Source organism: Gavia stellata, chromosome 2, assembly GCF_030936135.1.
Source record: "Gavia stellata isolate bGavSte3 chromosome 2, bGavSte3.hap2, whole genome shotgun sequence".
Lineage (NCBI taxonomy): Eukaryota > Metazoa > Chordata > Aves > Gaviiformes > Gaviidae > Gavia > Gavia stellata.
In genome coordinates this window covers 111,562,096-111,588,252 of record NC_082595.1, presented here as the reverse complement: position 1 = coordinate 111,588,252, position 26,157 = coordinate 111,562,096, and the positions used below count along the sequence as shown (strand labels likewise).

The 26,157-nt window shown below is 54.5% G+C and overlaps 2 protein-coding genes across 2 annotated transcripts; one reads left to right on the top strand and one right to left on the bottom strand.

Annotated features, from left to right (window-relative positions):
- Window positions 1–1,948: 1,948 nt before the first annotated feature.
- Window positions 1,949–6,412, bottom strand: PNOC (prepronociceptin). The gene is made up of 2 exons (XM_059835826.1): window positions 6,293–6,412; window positions 1,949–2,422 (listed from the first exon to the last, which is right to left on the bottom strand). The coding sequence occupies exons 1-2, from the start codon at window positions 6,410–6,412 to the stop codon at window positions 1,949–1,951; spliced, it is 594 nt and encodes a 197-aa protein (XP_059691809.1).
- A 14,996-nt stretch (window positions 6,413–21,408) lies between these two features.
- On the top strand, window positions 21,409–25,435 carry LOC104253945 (serine/threonine-protein kinase PDIK1L). Its single transcript, XM_009807555.2, has 3 exons — window positions 21,409–21,954; window positions 23,005–23,221; window positions 25,200–25,435. The coding sequence occupies exons 1-3, from the start codon at window positions 21,409–21,411 to the stop codon at window positions 25,433–25,435; spliced, it is 999 nt and encodes a 332-aa protein (XP_009805857.1).
- Window positions 25,436–26,157: the final 722 nt, after the last annotated feature.

The following is a 26,157-nucleotide window of genomic DNA, read 5'->3' as shown; positions in this document are numbered from 1 at the left end:
ATTATATTATTTTTTTTATTTTTTTTTTTTACAAACAGTGAAGGGCAGCGCTGCGGGTGAGACCCGGGCGAAGAAGTCGCTCCCGGGGTCTGCTTTTTTTGGGTAGCAAATTAGGCAGGAGAATCAACCGGCTCCGATTATCCTCCTGGGAGCGACACGGAAAAAAACCGCATCCCGGCGCGGGGACTGGGACGCGATGCATGCCGGAGGGGCGAGGGTGGGGAGGGACACGGGACACACGCAACGAAAACACGCGCGCGGTTTGTATTGCTGAGCAAAGAAGTCAACCCCGGAGGCTTTCCAAAACTTTAAGGAAAACGCTTCAAAAAAGGGGAAAAAGAAAAAAATTTAAAAAAAAAGGAAAAGAAATTTGAAAAATAAACATTTCCAGGTGGTTTCTGGGCGCTGGGGTGGGAGCTGGTCCCCGGCGCTGTGGCCGTTGGGTCATGCCCGTGGGGACGGGGCCACGATGGGACGTGACCCCCGCGGCATCCCCCATCCGAAAAGCTGGAAGTAAATCCCATGGGAAGCCGAAAGCCCCGGCCGGTGGATGCCAAGCGCTGCCGGGGAAGGCACTGGGAATGCGGGGTGGGGGCTGATTTTCCGCTGGATCCAAGGTGGCTTTTTCACAGCGGCCGACCCAAAAAAAGAAAGAAAAATAACCCCAAATCCAATTTTTTTGGCAAAACTCCCCTTTTTTTTTCCCCTTATTTTAAATTTCCGCCCGCTTCCTCGCGGTCCTCTCCCCCCACTCCCCGTGGCATCTCGCTCCCGTCGCCGGCGGAGGCCGAAATTCGTCGGGTCCTGGTTTAAATCGGGCTTAGTGAGTGAAGAGCAAAGTGATTTCTGAACGCGTGCGAGTCTGAAGCGCTTTGGGGTCCGTCAGAGAGAGGATGGAGGCTGCCGGGGCGGACAGGAGCAGGGTTAATTTTGCCTGTGCCTGGCGGAAGGTGCTGGGATGCGGTGCCGGAACGCTATAAAAAAATAAAAATAAAAAAAAAAATAGAGAAAAGAAAGGAAAAAAAGAAGAAAAAGAAAAGAAAGAGAAAAAAAAAAAACAAAAGAAGAAAATAGAAGAAGAATAAAAAAAAGAAGGAAAAAAAAAGGCAGCTGAGCCGAGAGCGGAGGGAGCGGGGGGCTCTCTCCCGGGGGCTGCGGGGCCGGGGGTGCATCCCCTAATTTAGGGAGATGCCACCCGGGGAAACAAAAAAAGGAAAAAGAATAAAAAAATAAAGGGGAAAAAATTTAAAATGCTCCCAAATTGTAGATTTGGGGGGGGTGTTGGGGTGGGGCTGGGCGGCCTCGGCAGCTGCAGCGTAGAGGGGCTGGGGGCTCCCAGCGTCCCGGGGTGGGGCTGGCGGCGGGCGGGGGGGACGCTGGTCCCCGGGGAGCGGCAGCGCGGGGTTAACCCGCTCCTCAGTTTGGCAATGTGAAGCTGGAGGGTTTGGGGAGGAATTCTTTCAGTTCCAAAAGAAAAAGGTTCTGCTTGATTTTAATTTTAAAATTTATTTTAGTTTATTTTAATTTATTTTATTTATTTTAATTTAATATAAATTTTTATTTAAAATTTAAAAAATTAAAATTTTTAAATTTTAATTTTTTTATTTTAAAATTTTTCTTAATTTATTCTGATTTTTTTTTCCTGCTTTTTGGGGGGGGTCTGGACCATCCTTCAGACCTCTTTGGTGTCGAGGACAAAACCCTTTTGCCCATCCTCCCTGGGCGGGGGGCTGACGGCAAAGGGCCTTTCCCCGAGCAACCTCCAGATGCCGAGATGCCGACGGCCGCCCGCAGCATCCCTCCCCAGTCTCCAATTCGGCATTTTTCAAGCCGTTTCCAATTTTTTTTGCCCCCCTTTTTAATTTGCACCTATGGACATGTGGTGTAGAGGGGTAGAGGGTTGACTTTTTTGGCCATGGCGGACCTAGCCGGGCGGCGCGGGTCTCCGTTAGATCTCGTTGTGCTCGCTGATGCCGCCGGCAATGTCGTACTCACTGGAGCGGGGCGACATGCCCAGGTACTGCTTCAGGAACTCGCTAAACCTCTTCTGGTTGTTCCACTTCCTCGCTGACTTGCGGACCCCGATGAAGCCCCCGTATCGCTTCTGCACCCCCCTGGCCGTTGGCGCCGGCCACGAGCCACGCGTCCCCCGCGGGAAACCGCCGAGTCGTCGGGAAATGTCCTCAGGTGGCTGCGGGAAGGCGCCCGGCGCCGGTTCGACGCCTTCGTCTTCGGCTTCCCGTCGCCGCAGCAGCTCGCTTACCTGCAGCGGGCTCACCGGCACCGCCGGCACCGCCGCCACGTGCCAGGGATCGCCGGCGTCCTGGAGGTCACGGGGCCGTGGGGCAGCTCGGCTGGCGGCGGCACACATCTCCCAGGTGGCCCGCGGCACGGCTTCGCCTTCGCACTCCAGGATGCAGACCTGCGTGGGAGACACAGGGATGGGCATCAGGTGGGTGTTGGTCCCCCTGGGACTGAGGGACACCGGGCAGTGCCAGGCAGTGTACCCCAAATGCCAGGTGCTTGGGCATCCCCCCACTTCCAACTCGTCCAGCGATGCAACGCGTTGGAAGACACCCATGGAAAGGTGCCAGTAGCTCATCAGCCCTTGCCTGGCCTCATTCGGTGAGGTGTCCCCTCCCAAAACCCGTTCCTGGGATCCCAGAGGTGGTGGTGGTGGTGGTGGAGATGCTGGGGAGCCATGGCAGCTGCTCAACATCCCTCTCCCGACCCTCCCTAGCCAGGCTCTGCTCCGCGCTGGACATACTCCACACTTCCCCATTGCTCCCATCCCACCACCCCATGCTCCGCACTGCTGGGTCCTTCAGCCAGGCATGAGCCCAAAAAATCACCGAGTCACGGGACGGCGGAGGTGGGAAGGGGCCTCTGCTGCGTGCCCATGGCATGTCCTGGTGCCTGGGGTTGTTCGTCCCCAGGGGCAGGACTTTGCTCTTGTACTTCATGGGGTTCCTACCAGCCCATGTCTCCAGCCTGGCAAGGTTCCTCTGGATGGCAGCACGACCCTGCGGTCTACCCTCCACTCCTGCATCACCTGCTAATTGCTGAGGGTGCCTCTGCCACATCATCCTGGTCATTAATGAAGATGTCAAGGTCCTCCGGGTTTCAGTCCACCTCACTGCCCATTTATCTGTCCTGTGCTTCAGCAGCTTGTCTACGAGGATGTCATGGGAGACAATGTCAAAGCCTGATGAAAGTCAGGACAAGCTGGTTGTCTCACTGCAGAAACCTATCAGGTTGGTCAAGCACAATTTCCCCTTCATAAATCCATGCTGGCTGCTCCTGATGACCTTCTTGTCCTTCATACGTTTGGAAATGCTTTGCAGGATGATGTGCTCCACCACCTCCCCGAGGGATGGGGTGAGGCTGACCAGCCCATAGCTTCCTTTGACAGGACAAGAGGAAACGGCCTCAAATTGCACCAGGGGAAGTTCAGACTGGATATTAGGAAAAAATTCTTTACTGAGAGAGTGGTGAAGCATTGGAAGAGGCTGCCCAGGGAGGTGGTGGAGTCACCATCACTGGAGGTGTTCAAGGAACGTGTGGACGTGGCACTGCGGGACATGGTTTAGTGGGCATGGTGGTGTTGGGTTGATGGTTGGACTTGATGATCTTACAGGTCTTTTCCAACCATAGTGATTCCATGATTCCCAGATCCTCCTTCACGCCTTCCTTGAAGCCAGGTGTGACGACTGCCTCCTCCCAGCCCCCAGGAACCCGCCCCAGTCGCCATGTCCCTTCAAAGGCCATGAAGAGCAGCCTCATCAAGAGGTGCCATCGGGCTTCCTCAGCACCTATGGGTGCATCCCGCCATGTTTGGGTCTCATCCCTTTCCAGGAGGCTTCGTCCACCAAGGCAGGACACAGACCCAGCACCGCTGTGGGGTGATAGCCCCAAGGAAGCTGGTACCACCAAAACCAGCACCCAGGGGAAATCGTCCAGGAGAATATCGTAGAAGAACCAAACTGAATAAACACCCGAAGAAACCAGGGCTGGAGGGCCCAGAAGGGAAGGGTTGCTGTCCCTCACCTTGGAGTGTCTCCATCCCAACATTATCTTCATGGTGGGCTCTTTTAAACGCTTAACACCAGCCAGGGGACCCCATGTTGAAGCACGTTGGCGTGTCTCATTGCTAAAGGCCATCTGCAAGACCAAAACCCTTGCAAAGACCTTCTCCACCATGGGTTCCTTAACTTCGCCAGGTGAGAGGTGCTACAAGTCCCAACGTGGTGTCTCAGGGCTGCAGCTCAAGCACGTGGCTCTGCAGCAATTGGCTATTTCCATCCCCGAGGGCAGCCAGGCTCTTCAGATAAAAAGACAAAAGAACAATAGTTGTCCCAAAGTGAGGTGGTGATGAGGGTCTTGTCGGCTGGGACACCTACAAGGGTCCCTGTGGAGGCACCGAGGGCATCTAGTGCTGAGCCAAGATCCTGTCCTGGGATCTCCAAGGCTTTGGCAGGGTCTATGGCTGATGGACGGTGTCCTGACAGTGCCCTGCGTTGGTGGATCACGTGCAGGTAACAGCTCTGCTGAGCACCAGCTAATAGCGTCCAAGAGGAATCACCCCCGGCGTCAGGCTGAGGACCGTCAGTGGTCCTATCACTCATCCACAAAACAGCCCCAGGAACATCCCAGGTCCTCGGCCATCGTGCTGTGCTCTTAATTCACATGGAAATGGCTTCTGCTCACAGTGTTTTGGGAGTCCTCGGCAAACGCCAGCCAATGCTCCTCCACGTCCAGTGCCGAAACTACCGGGGGGAGGCTCCTTCCCATCTTTGGTCGGCACTAACGGTGCCACCGTGGGTTTGCACCATCCCTAGATGACTCTGGGGACCAGGATGTAGGTGATTCGTCCACATCTTGAGGACCAGCTCCATCAGCTGGTCCCCGTGCTGCCCTGGCACCTGCGATGTTGGTGCAGGCACGCCTGTAACTTCAGGGGCATCTCCTATTTCTACCTCTGAAGGGCGGATCAGCCACGTCGCTGATGGGACTTCCTTGACCGTTGCTTTGGAAATGGTGGAGGGTTGTATCAAATCCCACCACGACGCTTCTTCTAGCTGAAACTGAGCCTCAAAAGCCCCCGGGTTCCTCTGCTCCTGGTTCAAACCACTCTTGCTTTGAGATACAACCTTGCACGGGACCCACGAGCCACCAACCATCCCACCTCCTCTCCATGTTGCTGGCCAGGGAAGACAGAGCAAAATGCAGCTCCAGAAGCAGGACCGAGCTGAAAGGGGGGGTCCCTGCAGAGACGCTGGTGCCTTCAGACTGCAAAACAGCATTTCGGGGCAAAACCGGGGAGATTGTGCTCCAAAACTTGGTGCCAACGATGTGTGATTGCAGAAGGCTTTACCAGCAAGGGGGTGGCACTGGGGTTGCTCCAGCCTCTCCGCGGAGCCCTGGAAGTCTCTGGTCTCCCCTGGTTTTGGGGCGACATTTCCCAGCCCTGAGGGCTTCCCGAGCTGCTGGTTCCTTTCGGGTGGACGTCTCAACCCGCTGTGATTTATCATCGCTAATAAATAGGCGAGCAGGCGGGGGAGAGGTGATGGATAATCCCCCTGCGGCAGAGGGGGAACGGGAGGGAAAGAAATGCTGCCAGCCAGAGCCCGGCCACGGCTCGGCGGAGGGGAAAAGAAAGGATTAGGGGCTGGAAAAAAACCCCAACAATGCTATTTATTGGCTCTTTCCATCCAGTGTTGGAAGCAAATAAGAGGCTGAGAGGGGCTGTGGGGTGCCTGATGCCTGATCCCCCGAAACACCGTGGCTTGTTGGCCATCTCCAAAGCTGATCCCATCCTGATGGGGCTCAGCGGGGGATTTTGGTGGCTCCTGGGAGATAGGGTGGGGGTCTGGGAGGGGTCCAGGGTTGGCGTAGGTGGGGAAAGTGATGCCACAAGCCATGGGAGCAGGAAAGCTGGTGATGCTCGGGGTCTTGGGACCCTCTTGGGACCCTCCTTGGGCTGTCGCAGCCTTGACCCCATCAGGCTGGCAGCCGATTTGGGGTCTGCATCCTCCCTCGGGACCATCTTGTCCGATGGTGTCCCTGGGGGGTGCCCAAGGAGGAGGGACAGTGACAGCAGGTGGCACCTTCCCCTCGAGGTTTGGGAGCGACCGGCAGCCAAAGCCCCCCCCAGACCCCAAACCCCAACACCGGCACAGGGAGGAGGGTGCCCACCCAGTGCGGGGGGATGCAGCTGGCACAGCACCCATGGGTGCTACCCCCATGGGTGCTGCCCATGGCGGGGGACAAGCCAGCAGGCAGAGGGACTTACGAGGACGTCGAAGCTGTCCCGGTAGAGTTGGCGGTCGCAATGCAGACAGTCCCCCCGGCAGTCGCCCCGCACCCGGGCGAAGAGGCAGAGCAGCAGCAGGTCCCAGAGCACAGCCCTCATGGCGGCACCGGCAGCGGCTGCGGCGTGGGAGAGAGAAAACCCGTCAAGCCGGGATGGCACCGGCACCGCTGAGCCCTCCACCTGCACCGAAATGTGCCTGTTCTCAGCCTGTCCTCCCTCACTCCCCGAGACACGCATGTCCCAGTCTCCCTGCCCAAATTATCCTTTCGGGAAAGGAGCCCAGCTGCATCCTCATCCCCAAAACAGATCCGGCGTGTCCCAGCTTAATTTTTTCCAGGCTATCTCATGGCACATGTCCCAGCCGGGGCTTATTTTAGCAGGTGGACGTGGCGGGGCAGCACGTCCCCGGCTGTCCCCTGAGCAGGACGCTCTTATCCGAGCATCACCGGAGCCAGGAGAGGATGTCCTGCTCCGGTTTCCCCTCCTGGCCGTTTTTGGGGTGCTGCCGTCCCTGTCCCTATCTGAGGAGGGTTCAGCCACTGCTGCCAGCAGGCATTGCTGGGATCTGAGCCCACCTGCTGTGGAGCAGCAAAGCCAATTCCCAAAGAATCCCCTGTGTCCCGTCCGGCTTTGCCGACATCGGTGACAGGCAGCGATTAAGTGACATGACCAAGGCCGTGCACTTCCCTCCTGCTTCCCAGAGATTTGGCCCGAAGCATCCCCCTGGCCATATGCAAACAGGAGTCTTGGTCGTCCTGACCTTGCCTCGCCCTCATCCCACCGGGAAAAGGGATCCAACATCCCCGTGGTCCTTGGGAGCGGGTCCCGGTACTGCACCGCGTCAGGTTTATAAGCCAGTGAGGGAACGAGATGGAGGTGACGGAGAGGAGCAGGATGGGGACTTGAAGGTTGGTGCTACCTTTTGTGGCACGGAGGTCCCTCCGTGCCGGAGCAGCATCTGGAAACCCCTGTACCAGGATGCTCGGAGGTGAGGAAGACCCCGGTGACGGTGGCTTTGCAACCCGTGTGCTGCTCCAGCAGCATTTCAGGCCGCTTTTGGAGGGGTCGAGCACCTGGGGAGGGGGTCCCCACTTATTTCGCACCCCAACAAGGTGGAGGGACAACCCCACTCCTTGCAAAGGAGGCAGAGCATCCGCCGGGGTCCCCGACAGGCGTCACGGTCACCTTTCGTCCCCGTCAGCAGGGTGGTGACACAGAGCCTGGCAGCTCCCGCTTGTCATTCGCTGGAGGGTACGAGGGGAAGCTGATAAGGAGCCGGAATTAAGGCTTAATCTTCATCGAGTCTCATTAAAACTGGCTGGCGGCGTGAGTCAGAGGCTTGGCAGAAAGCTCCCGGGAGGGGCCAAACCCCCCCGAAAAATCACTCAGCCCCAAAATGGGGTTCGGCAGAGCCAGGAAGGGGGCTGCAACCCACCCCCCAGCCCTGTCCCCATGTCCCCAGAAGACATCAGCGACGTCCTGGGAAAAGCAGGTCACATCTGGCTGCGGAGGAGGCTCCGAGATTACGGCTCGGCTTTTCTTCCCGGTTAATTGAAAGATGCTATCGGGCGGGCGGGATGCAGTACCCTGCCAGCATCGCCGGCCGGGGCAGGGCTGGGAAAGAGGGAAACAACCCACGCTTTGCGCATTGGTGCCCCCCCCCCGAATTAAATCAGCCCGGTAAAAGGGAAGGACCGAGCGCGGTGGATTCTTTTCTTGCTGCTGCCCTCGGGTGTTTGGGGCAAGGGGGGTGGCAGGGTTGTGGGGCGGTGACGGCACAAAGCCCCTTTCTGAGTTTCGCAGCACAGACCCATGAGAAAAAGAGTGATGCCTTTTTTTTTCCCCATTTTTCCCATTTTTTCCCATTTTTCCCCTTTTTTCCCTTTTTTCACCATTTTTCCCCCTTTTTTCCCCCTTTTTTTCCATTTTCCCCCATTTTTTCCCATTTTCCCCCATTTTTCCCCATTTTTTTAATGTTTTTATCCTCTGGGAAAACCAAGCCTGGGCCCTATTTCCCGAGGGATGCACGGGCCAGCCCCACTGCTATCGACCCCGGCAAAGGATGCGACGGCCCCGGTGTCACACCACAGCCACCCCTTTGGCTTCTCGGACACCGGGGCTGCTCCTGGGCACAAACCTTCCTCTTCCTCCCCGAAAACGGAACCTATCCATCCCAAGGAGGTGGCAGGATACAGCCACCCCATCCCACAAAACAGCTTTGGGACCCCCCCCCGCTGCCACGGGCTGCCCCAAGGGTGCATCCTCAGGAGTTTGCGATGCAGTTGAATTACCCTCATTAATGTTTGCGGGGGGAAAAAGGAGGTTTTTCGAGAAATCCAGCCTGTGGTTCAGATAACGGCGGGGTCTGATTATCCGTCGGGACAAGAGGCTTTTATTTATTGCGCCGGGTGGGATGGTGTGGGAGATGTAGCTATATAAAAGGGCTGATTTGAGGGGCAGCGGGAAGGATGGAACGGAGCTTGTGGGATGTGAATCACCCGAGGAGAAGAGGTGGAAGGGGAAGCAGGTGCTTGCTGAGATGGGTTTTATTCGCTTGGTTTGATGCGATTTGGGTTGGGAGCTTGCGGGCAACGCTGGGGAGATGCTCCCTGCCTCTCCCCAGGGATGCTCCATCCCCTCTTCCCATGGGAGATGCTAACGGCAGGGATTATCCCGGCAGCGGGATCGTTGTCCTTCCCCAAACGCCTTCGCAAGGGTTTAAACGCAGCGATGCTCTCGCTTTCCCAGGTCGGGATCAGTCCCGCCACGTGGGGAACGCGTTTAGGGGCTCCTCACTTCCCACGCCGGAGCTCAGCTAACCCCAATTCATTTTTTCCCTGCTAATTCTCCCACTGCCCAAAGCCAAGGCCCGATCCAGAGGGCAGAGAGATGTGACCGGGCAGGATCTGGCCCCGCTGCCAGCCAGCATTGAAGGAGTCAAACCTTTTTCCAGCCGAAAAAAGCGCAATATTGTCCAACAGTGTCCCCCACTGGCACCGGCTAAAACATTTCCCCGGCTCCCCCAAACCCTGGCGATGCCGCACGGCTTTGTGCCGGCGGCTTTTGGGGGGAGTTTTAGGGAAAACCGGAGGGATTTGGGGAGGGGGAGATTTGGCCGCAGATGCCCGACGCTCGGCAGAAGAATAAGCGTTTCCTTTTGTCGAACCCCCTCAATCAGGTAATTGGCCATAATTGGCCAAAATTAGACGCCGCGGTGTGACTGTAAACACAGATGTGGGCTTGAGAGAATGAGAAAGGCTGTTTAGAGGTAAAAAAGCTCAGGAATAACATTTCTCTCCGCGCCCCCATATCTCAGCCATTCATTCCTGCTTTTCGGGGGGGCTAAAAAAAATCAAAGCAACAAAAAAGCCCCCATTTTCCTCCTTTTTGTGCTTTTCCAGAGAAAAAAAGGGATCGCTCGCAAGCCAAGCGTCTGCCGGAGCATCCCGCAGTGACCCCGGTGAAGTCCTGGCTCGAAGGAAAAAGGGCAGAAATACTAAATGGGGAAAGTGGTGGCGTGGCGGCTCCCCAAAAAAAGCCCCTAAAAAAAAATCCTACCCATCCCGGAGGAACCCACCATCACCCCGTGGGCTTCCCCCCGGCTTCGGGCAGGCGGCCCGCGCCGACTCCTGTTGCATCCCTCCGGCTCCACTTTGTTTGATTTTGGGGCTGGATGGTGAAGGCGAAACTTTTCCTCTCTTGGGATAGAGGGGATGGATTTCTCCCTCCAGGAAGATATTTCATTTAACCCTTAGCAGGGAGGGGAATATCTATCTGCGAATCGAAGCCGGACGGACCATCCTCTGGCTAAAATAAAAACCCAACCAGCCAAGCCCCCCCAGGATGGAAAATCAAAGCGGATTCCCTACCTGCGGGTGTGCTGTCGGCTGCCGGCTCCTCTGATCTGTGACTCCTCCGGTGCCTGTGCCACGGTGGTATATATAGACGGTGTACACACGCATCCCCACACCTCCCTCCCCGAACACGTGCGTCGCTGAGCCCACCCCCGGGGGCTGCCGGTGGAGGGATGCGCCAGCCGGCAGCTGGGGACCAGGGATGTGCATCCTTCCCCCCTCCCGCATCCCTCATCCCTTCCCTCTCCTCCTCCCCAAATCTGGGGGGCAGCCCCGAAAGAGGGGAAGGATGCCGGCCTCGTGCTTATCCAAAGGTGCGGTGGCCCCCAGAATCCCCGGGAATGGTGGGGTTGGGATGGAGCCCCGGGGGGGTGCAAAGCCGCTGCTCGGTGGTCCCCGTCTGCCCCGGCCCAGACCAGGGGCGTTACAAGGATCCAAAGGCACCAGCGACCGGGTGAGCCCCAAAATCACCCCCACACCCCCGGGGCAGCCCCCAGCCCTTCCCAGGGGGGTTCTTCCCGCCCCCCCTCCCGCTCAGACCCCAGGAGGAGATGAAAGGGGGGTCCCCGACCCCGTTACCAACCCTCTCCATCACGGCTGCGGCAACGCCGCGCGGCTACCGAGCGTGTCGCGCATCGATGGCAAGCGTGCGGGTGGGAATAATTGATTTCGGGCTTGGCGGATGATTGGGGCGGGGGAGCAGAAAATTCCGACTTTACATTTCACGGCTGATGGAAACGCCCGGCGAGCCAGATGCAGCCGCGTGCCGGCACCTCGCGAAGCGGGGAGCCGGATTTGGCCGCTCCGGCATCGGGGATAGATGCTGCCTTTCGTTTGGAAAGGCCAAATCGGTCTCGACCTTCAACAGTTTCTCCTGCAAACCAGCATCACCCCATTTTTTTCCCCATTTAAGTGACCTGCAGCGGTGACGCTCATCCCCGCCGGCACCGGCGTGGAGCCCAGACCCCCCAAGCATCCTCCCTGCCCCACCTCGGCAATTAAATAACAAAATCCGCCGCAGCGCTGTGATCCTATCTTGGTAATTTCTTGTAACGACTCCCTAGGAAGGGCTGGAGATCGGAGCGAAACGCCTCAGCGTGCTTTTCGGTTCGGCTACGGCTGTTAAACGGTTGCGTTTAATGCCCCCAGGCGAGACCTCGGATGCACCAGCGCTTGGTAAAAAAATCTAGAAATTGATCAAAATGCCAAAAAGTGGTGAAACGGCATCGTAGGAGTGGTTGGAGGGGACCTGCCCGGTGCTGGGGGCAAGATGCAAGCCTGGATTTTGGGTGTTTTAGGGGAAAATAGGGCTGGTGAGCAATGACCTGTCGGCAGCCTGGCGTGAAGCGGTTCCCCATCATGCTCCCAAGCAAGTGCTGGAGATAGAGAAGCTGATTTTTTTTAAATATATATATATATTTTGTATTTTAAAAAAAATTTTAGATTTATTTTTAATATATCTATTGCTTCAGTCTTCCCTTAACCACTTGGTTTTTCATTAAAGACATATTCCCCGGCTCTTAGGCAAAGCTGAGCAGCCGCCGAGCCGGAGCGAGAAGGCTTCGTGCTTCCTTTGTCCTCTCCTGGGGTAATTTTACAAGCTCTCGGGGCTGCTGTTCACCCCACAGCCCCCCGAAATATTCATTTCTCAGCGTTTATTGACGCGCCGGAGCCTTTTCTCCCCTAACCTGGCCAAAGAGGGTTGCCTCCACGGACCCTGGGTTGAGCCGGTGATGATGACGCTGTTGAGCTGGCAGGGAGCAGGAGGCAGTAAATGACATCGGGGTGATGGTTTTTACGGTCTTGCTAATTAATGGAAGGCGGGGGGGGGATTGACAGCCGCAATGCCCAAAGCCAGCATGCTAGGCAGGAGAAATACCCATTTTTGCAGCGTTTCCAGGTTTTTCCAGGTCCGTGTGGGTACCAGCAGCTGAACTCCCATCAGCGGTACTGGGAAGGGAATGGGTTTGGGATCTGGGGACGATTCACCCCTTGTAAAATTAGGATAGCAAATAGAGATGCATCTTTTTTTAAGGTTTTTTGGGCATTTCTGTTTCAAAGTTGGGTCCGACCGAGCGCTCTCCTCCGTGGCTCGGGGTGGGGGAAGAGCATCCCTGGCGACGCGGGGCGGGAGGATTCAAAGTGACAGGCAATTAGCAGCCAAAAGCAACGATCCTTTTCAGAAAGAGGACATAAAGCAGATGGGATCTGGCACAAGGGAAACATGGAGAGGATTCGAAAGCTGCCTGGAGGACCCAGGAGCTGGAAAACTTGGGAGCTGGGAAGTTGTGTTGTTCCTTTGGTCTTGTGGATCCCTTAAATGTCGTCGCAGCTGGAGGGGCCAAGGACATACCCAAGCCTGTGTGCTGCATCCCATCCATGTTCGCTTTTGGATGCTGCCTGATTATTTTCCCCATTAACTCCGGGCGTTTATAGGGCAGCCTTCCCCTCCATCAAGAAAAACATCCCCCCGAGCACCACCTCCTCTCCTGGCCCCTGCTACCACCACCCAGGAGGTGATTTTCCGGCGTGTTTTCAAGAACCAGGCGCTCGATGCCAGGGCCACATCCTGCTCGCGGGCAGCCTCGGCGAGACGCTTTAATAGGATGAAGCAGCAGTTTAAAGGGCTTCGTTGCCCCCAATTTGGGGTTGATAAATGCCAATGGTGGGGTACAGACCACGGCTGCTGATTTACTCCCACCGGCAATGATGGGGGGCTTTGAGCTCTGCCCCGGTGCGGTGAGGATGAGCGCGATGAAGGCTCAAGCCCTTTCTGTGCCCCTACAAGCAGCTCGGGGCCAGGCAGCGGAGTGGGGTGGGTAAGACATGTCCTCATGCCGAGCCGGGGCTTGCACGGCCACCGAACACGGCAGCCGGCCGGGACCTGCTGGGCGGCAGGCGAGGACTTGTGGGGCACGAGGGGAACCCGTTTGCATCCTTTGCTGTTGAGAAACCTTAACCGAGGAGCCTGGGGACCCGTGGGGATCGCTGGGAGCCCTGCTGAGGATGATGAGGGTTGCCTGGAGACCTGCCTGCACCGAGCAGGAGGCAGATGCTCTGAGCAGGGGTGCAGGCAGGCAGTGAACCCCAAATTTAAATGCAGGGAGGGGGAAAGCAGCTCTTTGCCAAGCCATGGGGATGAGATGCATGGGGGGGGACCCTCCGGCTCCATCACCGTCGAGGCGATGGGTGCTGCGGGTAATATTGCAACTGGGCTGGAGCTGATTCAATTCACCGGGTGGGAAAACAAACTGCTTTTCACTCAGGTTGGTTTTCCACCACTTGAACGAGTTGGATGAGCTCAGGACGGGGTTTGATGGGCAGCAGGAGGATGTGATGGGGCAGAAACCATCCTCCCGTGCAGATGCATCCCTTCATGGGCAAAGCAGCACATAACCCTCTGCCTGTTCTCCACCATAACGTGGGCAGTAATGGCTTCACCACTGGATGTCCAGCAGGTTCTGGCTGAAATGAGGAGTCTGAGGTCAAGGATGGATGAGTTGAGGGATTTGGGAGAAATGTTAAGACAAAAAACATGAAAGGGAGGGGAGAGCAATCCCTTCCTGCACTTTGCATGAAGCAGGAAAGAAGGAAAGACGATGTCGCTGCAAGGGAAGAGGGACTAGAGCAATTCAGCTGGAGGCAACATCTGAGAAGATCATAATTTCTGCTTGGTGCCCTTCTACCCTGCTGTCGGGAAGGGCCAATTTGGACACGGAAACTCCATTTTGCATTGGGAAAGGGAGATTTTACTCCCAAGGCCCAAGAGACGTGGCTGCTCCTCTCTGCACAACCTCAAGGTTTCATCCTTGGAGATGCTGGAACCATGTCTGGACGGGCGCTGAGCAGCATGACCTGCTTTGAGGTTGACCCTGCTTTGAGCAGGGCTGGGACCAGAGCCCTCCAGAGGTCCCACCCCACCTTCCTGGGGCTTTCTAACGCAAGGGCGGGTGGGAAGTAGCAGGGACCCAAAATGGGAGCAGAAGGACCTTTATTAAAAATAACAAGGGGGCTGTATTTCACGCCCCTGCTTGGAGTGACCCCAGGAGTCACAGGACGTGGCCATCTCCACCCATCTCCATCTCCATCTCCATCTCCATCTCCATCTCCATCTCCATCTCCATCTCCATCTCCATCTCCATCTCCATCCCTGAGCTGGTCCCAGTGGGGATTGGGCAGCTCTCAGAGAGTGGCGGTAGCTGGGGAGCATCACTGGCCCTCAGCAAGGTGATGGAGAGCACCCATTCTGGTGGGTTTTGAATTGATTTGTGGGACCAAACTGCCCTGAATGGATCAGAAACCCTCCGCCGGCACCCGCTTTGCTTGCAGGTGGTCCTGCAGCCCCCACCCTTCCTCCGGTGTTGGTTTTGGGAGTCCTGTCACATCAACCCTATACAAAGATGGGTGATGTCTTCTCTTCAAAGATCTCCAAATTTGCCATTCAAGGCGATTTTTGCCCCAAAAGCTCTTTGTGACAGTATCCCAGACCATCCTCCTGGCTACCCCATGCCAAGACACACCATCCCCAAACATCCCCATGGCTCTGCCCTCCTCAGCTCTGTTGTCCCATGGGACACACGGGTGTTAGCCACCACCACCACAACCACGTACCCACCTTGGTGTGAGCCCACGAAGCAGAGAACGGCCGGACAACGCTCTGCAGTCTTCTCCAAGCAGAACCATGAACAGGTTCCTCAAGAACTAAACCCAACGGGAGATATTGCCGGCAACACAAGAGCTCTGCCACTCAACACTCAGCCTCAGTGAGTGGTGGGGGCTCGGTGGGGCCCCGCCAAGTATTTGTGTCATCTTGTTAGAAATTGCAGTTTTATAGAAAGCCCGATTGCGCTCATTTAGCTGTCGCTCAAACCCTTCTGCAGCTGCTTATTAGCGCTGGAGCGGGGAGCAATAAGACTTTGCTGAAGATCACCCATCCTTTCACAAATTACCTCTCACTGATGAATTAAGGCCGTCGAGATGATGGTGCCTGGAAGCCGGGAGGATATCTGAATTTCCAAAGAAGTGCCTGAAGCCATTACCCCTCCCTATTCATCACCCATGGAGTCGCATCTAGAGCGTTGCATGGGATGCTCAGCTCCCAGGAGCATCCTCCGGGACCGGGAGGCAATGGGGATGGTCGGAGGCTGGAGGATGGGATGTCGGAGGAGCTGTTAAAAAAGGCTGTGGAGCAGTTTTTTGTTCAAATGGAGAGGGGAAATGGTAGATCTGCCCCCAAATATGCTTCAGCATATGGTGTATCATCCCTTGTATGTCCCCTCCACGCTGAGAACGGGTGATCCAGCAGGACACAGGCTTGAGCCCAAGGCGGGGTGGGAAAATCACCTTCTTAGCACCATAGGCTGGTTTTTGGGGGAAAACCCCTTGAGTTTAGGCAAATCCCTAAAAATACTTCAGGGCAGAGAAAGAGTTTCATAGGGGAAAGATTTCAACCCACGGCGTGGGGAGCGTGGACACTTCCATATACGTGTATGTGGATTTGGGGTTCCAAACAGCAGCCAAAAAATTGCCGGCCAAGGCTCTCTGCCCCCCAAAGCATCCGGGAGCGGCGATGCCGTGAGCCCATGGTTGTTATATTTATGTTCAACCCCTGGGGCCAGCACTTGAAAGATGGGAAGGAGGATGTTCAAACCATCTACTCGCTTCTTGCTTTGGGGCCACGGCACCCCCCGTCTCCTCCTTACCATGAAAAAAATCTTCCCTGGGGAAAAAAATCTGCTCGGCTCAGCCCCGTCTGATGGATGGCAGCGGGGACGGGCTGGCGAGAAACCAGATTGAAACCGGTGACTCATTTCCCACTGGCGGCTATTTTGGGGGAGAAAAGCGTCCGTCGTCCCCCCCCCAACATCTATCAGGTGGTCGGAAAGTCCCCGCAGCCACCTCCGACACCCGCCGTGCTGCCGCGGGGTGGACAAATGAGTTTTCACCCTAATTGGATCTTTTTCTCTCTTTTCTTGCATCCCCACCCCGTGCCATCCTCTGCGGGACGAGGATGCAGCTTCGGCCCCGCCGGTACCCGGACCCCCCGTGTGTGTCCCCTGGCCGTTGATGGGTGACATTTGGCTGCGATCGAGCGGCTTTCCCTGCGAGGGGCGATAATTAGCGATCAGCTTTCCTAGGAGATTGCCCTCGCTTATAGACACTGCGATGTCTATAGGTGCTGTGATGGAGCCGATACCAACCCAGAAGCACCAGCCAGCACAGATGCCCTGGAGGGTGGTTTTGGGGCAGGATTTGGATTTTGAGGTGCTGACGATCCCATCCGAGAGCGGAGGATGGCTTTGAGCCCAAAGCACCGGCACGCATCGATCCTTGCACAGCCCCAAACGCTTGCGCTGCCTCCGGCCGGGCTCACGCCGAGGAAAAAGATCTTGAAGTTTAATGAAATGGGTTCAGCAATCAATAATAAAAAAAAATAACGATAAGGGATTTCTTTGCTCAGCAGCGACTAAATCTCTCCCGCCGCTCGTCAGCACTGCCCGGCCTCGCAGCCTCGCACCCTCTGCTCGCCCCATCGCTCCCAGCGCGGGTCCCAGCGTCCTCCCGGCGCGGAGCTTGGGCTGGTACCTGCTAAGCCACATTGCACCAAAAAATAACCCCCAAACACCAGCATTTAGTGCTTTGCGAAAGAAAAACTGCTACATCACTGTCGTCTTTAGCACATAAAACCTCTGAGTCACTGGAGGAATGTGCAGCGCTTTTTAATAGAGTCCAAACTATCCCAGCGGGCCTGATGCTTAACATTCAGGGCTTTGATTTATTTTATCTTTAATTATTTAGATTGCGCCATGAAAATATTCCCCCCCCCCAACACCCCAACACGTGGGATGATGCGTTTGCAGGAGCGAAGAGGAGCTGGTGCCGGATGCTGCGCGGGTGAGGAAGGACAGACTGACTGCACCACCGGTCCTCTTGATGCTTAATAATTTTTTAAACCCAAACGTAAAAATAACAATTATTCCTGAGAGCAGGAGTGGGTTTCTGGATGATGCTGGGCGAGGGGTGGGAAGGGTGGGGTGGTCCCCCGCCGAGGGATGGGGACAGAGGCAGCTCGGGACAGACGTGCTAGAGGTCTCCGAAAGCCTGCCCGGGCAGAAAAGTTAATAAGAAAATGATTTTATTTTTTTTCCGGGATAAAATCCAGAAATGCAGGGAGCAGATGGGCGGCTGGAAGGGGAGAGGAGGAGGGATGAGCCATGAGCTCCTTGCTGCGGGACATGGCGGCGGCTGAAGGATGCTGCCGTGATAATAACGGAATAAAAATCCAGCAGAGGCAATTAAAACCCTCCCTGCCAGCCGGGCATGGCTGGGAAGGCAATGGAGTGGTACCCAACATCCCACCAGCCTCATCCTTCCCACGGCATCACCATGTGGAGGCAGGATTTGGGGCTGACGTGCCCTGGGGGGGTGATACGGCATCCCTGGGTCTGCCTCCTTCTTTTTAAGATGCAAGGAAATATATCAGACCGATGCAGTGGGTTTTATGTTGTATCAGGAGTGTCGGCCGTTATTAAAACCAGTATGGAGGGGGTGTGACGGCCACGCAGAGGTCGGATGTGGGGGAAACCTGCCCAGCCTTGCTGCTTAACGCCGGGGGAACCGGGATGCTCCGGTCCTCGGGGCCGGCACCCAGTTGCAACCCTGGGTCCTCATCTCTGGGACATCCCAGGGTGACATATGGGATCACCGCGGGGTTTTTATTCGATTGCAATTCCTAATGCAAGTGCAACCAGGATGGATGTTCCAAATGTTTTCTCGCCGGAGGACCACAACAGCCCTTATTGCCGGGATGGAGATGGTCCCAGCTGCCTCTTGCTGGTCCTTCTTCCCGGCCCCATCAGTGCGAAGGGTTTATTTAGGCCACAGGTATCTCCAGCAGTTCAACTGCAGGCCCCAAAATCACCTTGTAAAATTGTATTTTAGTTTGGAAACGTGGCCCGGCGGAGTTTAACGGGAGTGGGACCAAAACGTGGGACGGTCTGAAACCCCCTGCCAAGAAATATGCAGCAACCAAATCCAGTCGCTCCCTATAAAATTAAAACACTGAGAAATGGCTCGATTTTCGGGCGACGTCGGGTCATTAAAATTGTTTTGTTTCATGAATTGCCGCAGGTCGGGGGGGAAACCCCCGCGTCCCCTCTGGCCGGCGCACACCCCGTTTTCCCTCCCGGCCGCAACGCGGAGGGAAATCAGAAATGGGATGGAAAAGGTGCGTTTCCACCGCCTGAAGACGCTGCGGACGAAGGGAAACGGGCTGGAACTCAGCCTGCCCGTGGCGGAAGGCTATCATCCTCCTCCTCCTCCTCCTCGGCATGGGCCGAACCCCGAGCCGGGGCTGAGAACGAGGGGGTGACCCACACTTCGGGGTGAACCCCCAAGTGATGCTCTGGGATGGGGGTTGCCGCTCTTTTCCAGGCGTTTGACGCCGCTGTGTCTTGGGGGACGGCACCGGCACCCCGATTCGGGGGGAGCGGGTCCCGGGCGGGCTGGGTGCCCGCTGGGTATCTGCCAAAAGTGCCCCAAATCGGGTATTTACCGAATTTTTATTACCCCGGGGGCCAAATCAGAGGTAGGAGGTGAAGGCAGGGAAGTGGCCGCACTTCCCCGCGTTGCGCAATTGCCTCGCTAACCGCCGCCGGGACACGGGGACAGACAGACGGACGCATGGGGAGGACACAGCCTTTGCTGCCGCGCTCAGCGCCCGTGGGCGCGGCGTTTTGCGGAGGTTTGGCCTTAGCCGGCACCTGTCGTCCGCCGCAGAGCCTGCTGGGATTTGTAGTTCTCCCGCGTTGCCACCACCACGCAGGCGCAGAACTTCCCCGCCCGGACTGCTTGAGCCGGGGAAGGCGAAGCGTTCGCCGATTGGTCCGGCGGCGGCCTCACCTTCCCCCTTCGCTGACTTGTGATTGGTTCGGCCGCGCCTCCTTCCTTGTGGTTGGCCGGCTGCGGCCAGTGGGTGAGGCCGCGTGGCGGTGGCGGGAATTGCGGCGGCGGCGGGGCCGGGCGCGAGCGGGCGCCGGTGGTGAGGAGAGTGGGGGGGGCGGGCGGGCCGGGGAAGGGGCTGAGGTGACTGGAAGCGGGAACGAGCCTGAGGGGCTGGCGGGGAAGGGGGTGGTGGGGCAGGGGTCTTAGGCCGGCTGCTGGGAAGAGCTGGGCCTGAGGGGATGGTGGAGGCGGGGAAGGGGCTGGGGGCGGGGGAAGGGGCTGAGGGGGAGAAGGAACTGGGGGGGTGGGGAAGGGGTCTGAGGTGGGGAGGTGGGCAAGGGTCTGAGGTGGGGAAGGGAAGGGGTCTTAGGCAAGAAGCGGGGAAGAGCTGGGCCTGAGGAGATGGTGGAAGGGGGCAGGGGGTGGGGAAGGGGCTGAGGTGAGGCAGGAGCTGGGGCTGGGGGTGAGGGGGAAGGGGCTGAGGTGGGGCAGGGGCCTGAGGTGGCCGAGGGGTCTTAGGATGCTGGGAAGAGGTGGGCCTGAGGGGATGGCGGGGAAGGGGCCAGGGGCTGGGGAGGAGGGCAGGGGGCCCGAGGCGGGGAAGGGGTCTTAGGCAAGAAGTGGGGAAGAGCTGGGCCTGAGGGGCTGGAGGAGGCGGGGAAGGGGGCAGGAGCTTGGGAGGGGAAGGGAGCGTGGGTGAGATGCTGGGAAGAGCTGGGCCTGAGGGGCTGGTGGAGGCGGGGAAGGCGGCAGGGGCTGGGGGGGAGTGGGGTGGGGAAAGGGGCTGAGGTGGGGGAGTGGGGTGGGGAAAGGGGCTGAGGTGGGGGAGTGGGGTGGGGAAAGGGGCTGAGGTGGGGGAGTGGGGTGGGGAAAGGGGCTGAGGTGGGGGAGTGGGGTGGGGAAAGGGGCTGAGGTGGGGGAGTGGGGTGGGGAAAGGGGCTGAGGTGGGGAAGGGGCTGGGGGGGTGGAGAAGGGGGCGGGCCTGGAGCCGGGGAGCGGGTGTGCTTATGCCATGGGGCAGGGCTGGGCTCTGGTGGGAGTGGGTTTGGGGGGAGGTCTGGTTTTAGGCTGGTGGGGGCTGCTTTGGAGAGGAGGGGGGTGCTGAGGGCTGGAGAGTGGGGAGTAGAGTGGGAGAGGGTTGGCGGGGCTGGGTGAAAAGATGAAAGATTTGGGAAAGGAGCACAGCTCAGGGGGTGGAGAGGGAGGGGGTTGAGAAGGAAGCTGGAGTGGGCTGGGAAGAGGGGGATTAGGTTGGAGGAGCTGGACTGAGGGTTTGGGAAGGGAGGATAATTTGGGGGGAAGTGGGGGCTTTGAAGGCAGCAGCAGGTGGGGTAGGGAGTAGGGGGCAGGTTTGAAGGGGGAAGGGGATTGGGAAATGAATGTGTGGGGCATGAAAGCAGAGAATGATTGATGTGTTATTAGGGAGCAAAACTTGGGATGGTGTTGAAGAGCACTGGCACAGGGAGAAGTGAAATAAGAGACTGAAAAGGGAGAAGGGTTATCGGGGGATAGGGCTGGGGGGACAACTGAATGAGGGACCATGAGAATTGCAGCGGGAACCTGTACTAGACAATGCAGTGAAGAACGACCTGGGGTGGGGTGCCTGAGAGTGGGACAGGGAGCTTGAAGTGGAGGGGAAGTGAAGGCTTGTGAAGGGGTTGGAAGAGGGTGAGCTGGAGAAAGGGGGTGAGTATCAGGGCATGTACTGGTAGAACATTGGTAGTGGAAGTGCAGGGACATGATGTAGCCATTGATGGATAAGTAGGTTTACGAGGGGGGAAAGTGAGGGTGAAAGATTTAGTGCTAAACTGCCACTTCTGGCTAACTATATTTCTTTAAAAGTCAATTCTGGTCACAGTAAGCTCAGCTGTTACCCAGGAGGTCTTGTCTTCCCTTTCCTGCCCTGCTTAGGAAACGTGTCTATATAGTTCTTTTTCTTTCTCACTAAACTTTGTCAGCTGTGGACAAATCAATGTCACTTCCCAGGTGGTTGTATCCCACTGTGCAGTCAGGATTGTACTTGATAATGTCTCAAAGTTACCATGGATATAGGCTTTCTTTTAAAACCTCATCTTAGCTGTCGGTCCTCGTGCAGCTACATCATATACCAATGCATATACTGTTAAAATTGATACCGGTTGGAAGTATTTGCAGTTGATCGTTGGTAAGCCGCGTAGTTTGGGAGAGTTTTACGCTTTTTATCCCCTTCTCTTCCAGGGTTTTACTGCAGGTGACGACTGATTGCCATGAGTTCAAACATTTTCCTCTGAATTGCTGTTCGCTAGGCCAAAGCGAGGGATGGCTACGGAAGCCAAATACAGCATCGTTAGAGAAGTGGGCCGAGGGAGCTATGGCGTGGTTTATGAGGCCATCGTTAATCAAACTAGAAGCAAAGTAGCTGTTAAAAGGATGCACTGTAATGTGCCTGAAAACGTAGAACTGGCTCTGCAAGAGTTCTGGGCCTTGCAGAGCATCCAGAGGCAACATGAAAACGTGATCCAGTTGGAGGAGTGTATCCTGCAGAACGGTCGAGTCTTTCAGCCAATTAGTCATCGTTACAGGAAATCAGACAGCCATTTGCTGCTAATTGAGACCTGCCTGAAAGGGCGGAGGTGCATGGATCCCAAATCGGCCTGCTTTCTGTGGTTTGTGATGGAGTTTTGTGACGGTGGCAACATGAACGAATACCTGCTGTCTCGCAGCCCAGATGCTCAGTTGAATAACAGCTTCATGCGGCAGCTCAGCAGTGCCGTGGCTTTCCTACACAGAAACCAGATAGTGCACAGAGACCTGAAATCTGACAATATTTTGATTTCTCATCGACGTGGAAGTCCTATAGTAAAGGTAAGGGAATAGAACTCTACTGTAACAAGTATGTGATCTACATGCTTACGCATCACATGCTTTGGAATGGGCTTTTGGTAAGTCTTGTGATACTTGTAATAAGCGTATGCAGAACATCTGATATCAGTTGTGGGCTTTTTTTTTTTTTTAGGAATCTTGGAAGGAAGTAGAGATCACGATGGTGTGTTTCTGTTATGTCCTTCCTGCTTATCTTGTTGACAGGAGCAGTTCAGGCTGTCAAACTTCTGCGTGCTAGATAATCAGAGAGATCGCAGTCAGTCAAAAATGAAGCAATATTTTCTGTGCCCTTAAACTTGAACATACTGCCCTGTTACAACAGCTAGCACTTCCAATATTGCTGCCTCAAGCACGTACTGATGTTCAGGGGAGGTGGGGAATGTCTTCATGCTTCATGTTGGTGCCCTGATTGAGCTGAAGACTGGCTAGCTGCATTTCTTGTAGCACCAGACTGCAAGTCTGTTCCAGCTCTCCAAAAAGCTGGGAGCCAGCTCGCTCCTGAACTTTCAGTCCCGGGAGTTCCAGTAGTTAGGACGTAAAATAATAGGTCGGTGCGTTCAGATAATTCATGTCTTGACCATTCAGATCAATAATGGTATTTGTACTTCGACCTGTAGAGCCGTCAAGGGATGCTTAAATCAATGTCATCTTAATGACTATGGATAATAATGGTAATGCAAGAGATTCAGTGCACTCTCCGTGGAACAGTAAGAGCCACCCCTACCGTAGATGTTGTTCAAGGTATGTTTATGCCCGATTAGATGTAATCAGAGTGAACTTCACAGAAAGCTAACGAACAGATAGCTGTTTTGCCCATCTTAGGAAGGGGAACAGACAACTGGAAAGGAGTTGGGGAATGGACAGCTAACGGGAAATAATCAGCTCTTTGTTTCACCAGGGTTGCCACCCGACAAGTGTCAGTGCCGTGCTGTGGTGGATTTCGGAGTGGAATTCACCGAGCCGCTGTTTGTAAATGCGCTTGTAAACTTGATGTTTGTGAAGAAGTTATTTTGCTTTTCTTATGCATTGCAGGTAGCAGATTTTGGCCTCAGCAAGGTGTGTCAGGGGAAAGGGAATGTGAACCAGCATCGCTTCTCCTCTGCGTGTGGGTCAAACTTCTACATGGCTCCAGAAGTGTGGGAAGGCCACTACACTGCAAAGGCTGACATATTTGCCCTTGGGATCATTTTCTGGGCTATGGTCGAGAGGATCACCTTCCGAGACGGGGATACTGAGAAGGAATTGCTCGGTGAGGATCAGATCAGTGCTGTCGTGTAGTCAGTGGACGTTCTGGATCTGTAGGGATCCTCTGAGAGGTGTTTCTCCCAGGCATAGTTACAAATGCTGTGGCATGTATGTGGCTTTTTCCAGGAATCTCCAAGCACTTTGCAACCCAAAGAACCCCAAAGTTGGGGGGTTTTGGGTGTTTTGTTTTTTTGTTTTTCATATAACTGCAAAGAAATCTCTTTTTCTTCAGCATGCCTTGCTCCTAATTTGGTTGCTTCTCATGCAGGGTTTCCAGGTCTTGAAGAGATATCACTAAGGCAAAGGGAATGCTTTTTATATTTACAAATCATTCCGTTTGGAAGACCATTCCTTCTGCCAAAATCCTCTGTGGGATTTAAAGGTTAAGGGAAAGATCGCTTCTGGCTTCTCTGCTGTCAGGCCTCCCTTACCCTAAGGAACACTCTTCGGAAATGGATTTGGCCCTTATTGTCACTAAAGAATTATAAGAGAAAAAACTCGTAGCTGTTGGTGAGGCAGCTGTCTTAACAGCTATGCTCTTCATAGAGGATTTAGTATCTGTATACTTCCATTTGCTCAGAAACGCTTTTAATGCTCTTAAAAACCAAAACCTTTCTGGAATTGGGCTTTTGGGTTCGCTTGTATCCTTGACTTGGCATAACCAAGGGACGGGATCACTCGGAGCACTGAAAGGATGTTCCAAGGAGCCAAATAATAAACTGGGAAAGGATGTTTAGATATGCTTCACTGCCGTCTGGCTGAGTTTCCTCACAGTTCAGAGATGCAAGATCTCACAGGGATGACGCCTCCGATGGCCTGGCTCTCTCCCTGCCTCCTCCTTCCTCCAAATCCTCCACATATATGCACGCTTGAAATACTTTGTACTAAATGATTTCAGAAAAGTATGTTCCAGTGGAAAATCCATCTCAGGAGGAGAGAATGCCAGTCATGCACATTAGCATAATAATTGAAGACATCTACCCAGGCTCTGAGATCATAGTATACCTGTCTGTCTGTCTTTTAAATGTTTAAATTCTTAAAAGGAATTTCTACGGAGGAAATTTGAGAAGCTGTTGTGCTACTCCTTTAATTTTTTTTTTCATCTTCAAGTAGGCTCAGTTCTAATTCTATTATTTATTTCTTCTTAAAATGCCAAACATTGATAAATGTTTTAGTTCCTGCCTACAGAAACAAGCAAATGGCTACAGCTGAGACAAAGCATGAACAGATTTCATTAAAATAGCTACCCGCCAACTTGAGATAAGGAGTTTGCAAGGCCAACCTTTTCTATACACAGACAGGTCACTGCCTTTGAAACATTTATTCTTTGCTTGGTGCAGGGGCAGAACAGCTTGAGTGAGCAAAGCTGTTTTTACTGTCTGTTTTGGAAGCTGGTTAATCATTTTCAACAACCGGTGAAATTATTTAGATTACCAGGAGCAAATTTACATTTCCGTTCCTTAATCTTGCTGAGGAGAAGTTGGCTAACGGTGAATGGCATATGCTGTCATTTTAATTGAAAATTGTTTGACTAACTGAGCAAATAAGTTTTGTGTTTAACTCTTTCACGTCACCTCAGCCAAACACAGTCTCTCTCCCTCCCTCTTCTAGAGCTTCCAAATCTGCTGGTAGGGTGAAACGGCGTAAAATGGGGGAAGTTCATTTCGGCAGCTCATTTTCTCTGCAGATGGTCCACATAACTGCTTGATGACCACGCCGTGCTTAAACTCGCTCCCTCTGTTCCACGCACGATTACGCACACAGCCTTGTGCAACATCTTGATTACTATTTGAAAGTAAAAGCCTCTTCTGATAACAGCCTCTCCCAATATTTGACTTGGCGGTCGTCTCTTAATAAATGATCTTTCCGGCAATCTCTCAGATGTTTTGTTTCCCAGATTGTCTGTCCGTACTGCACATGACAGCATTTTGTGTAGACTTTCCTCTACCTGTATAACCTGACTCCTTCTCATCTGTGTTCAGGAACTTACATCTGCCAAGGCAAGGAGCTTATTCCCCTCGGAGAAGCGTTGCTGGAGAATCCCAACATGAAATTACAAATTCCCCTGAAGAACAAGAAGTCCATGCCAGATGATCTCTGCAAGCTCCTGCATGATATGCTGGCTTTTAACCCAAAGGAAAGATTGGATGCCTTCCAACTAGAAGTCCGAATCAGGCAAATCTCCTACGGCAAAAAGCGTCAACGCTCTGTCTCATAGAGATGAAGGACGTTCAGGTTAGTGTCTCTGCCAGGCTACTCCCTATTTAGGCTGAGCTTACAGGGGATTTTCTGTTACTGACCTCCAGGCTGAAGCCCTCTAAATGAAATGTGACCTTGTAGTAGTTCCGAAAATTGAGCGATAGAAAGATGCAGTCGAACTAGAAGAAGAAAAGGCTTCGATTAAACATTTGGGAAAAGGAATTTGGTTGAAGCAGGTCTAACAAAGAAACTTTTTCCTCCTTAATGGTGTTTGTTCAAGAAACTGGCTGTGCTGTCTGTATTTGGGCCAGCCTGTCCTTTACCCTAAACCTCATCTATTTCCACAAATGAGGGCAGATTTCTGCCGTCACTCCAGCATTTACCTGTGCTTGTTTGTTGCTTTTATAATATATCTGCTAACTAAATAAAAGCTGAAGTGGGTAAAGTTATTGTATATTTGTAGGTGTGCATCTTAAATATGGTATTCAGGTATGATAGTAACTGTCAGATTAAAGACAGATTTTTTTTTTTAATTAAAGTGTATCAGAGCTGGGTGCAGCAGATGATAGAGGAGCTTCTTGTCCTGAACTGTTTAACACGTAAAGGTCTTGAAGAATGTCTTGGAAAAGGCTGAACTGGAAGCCTGGTGGTCTTGCCGAGTCCTGCAGTGAGACTGTTGTTTTTGTGTCCAGTTTGGGGGGGGGGCGGAAAAGTGTTCCTAATCCTTATGAGTTCTTGATG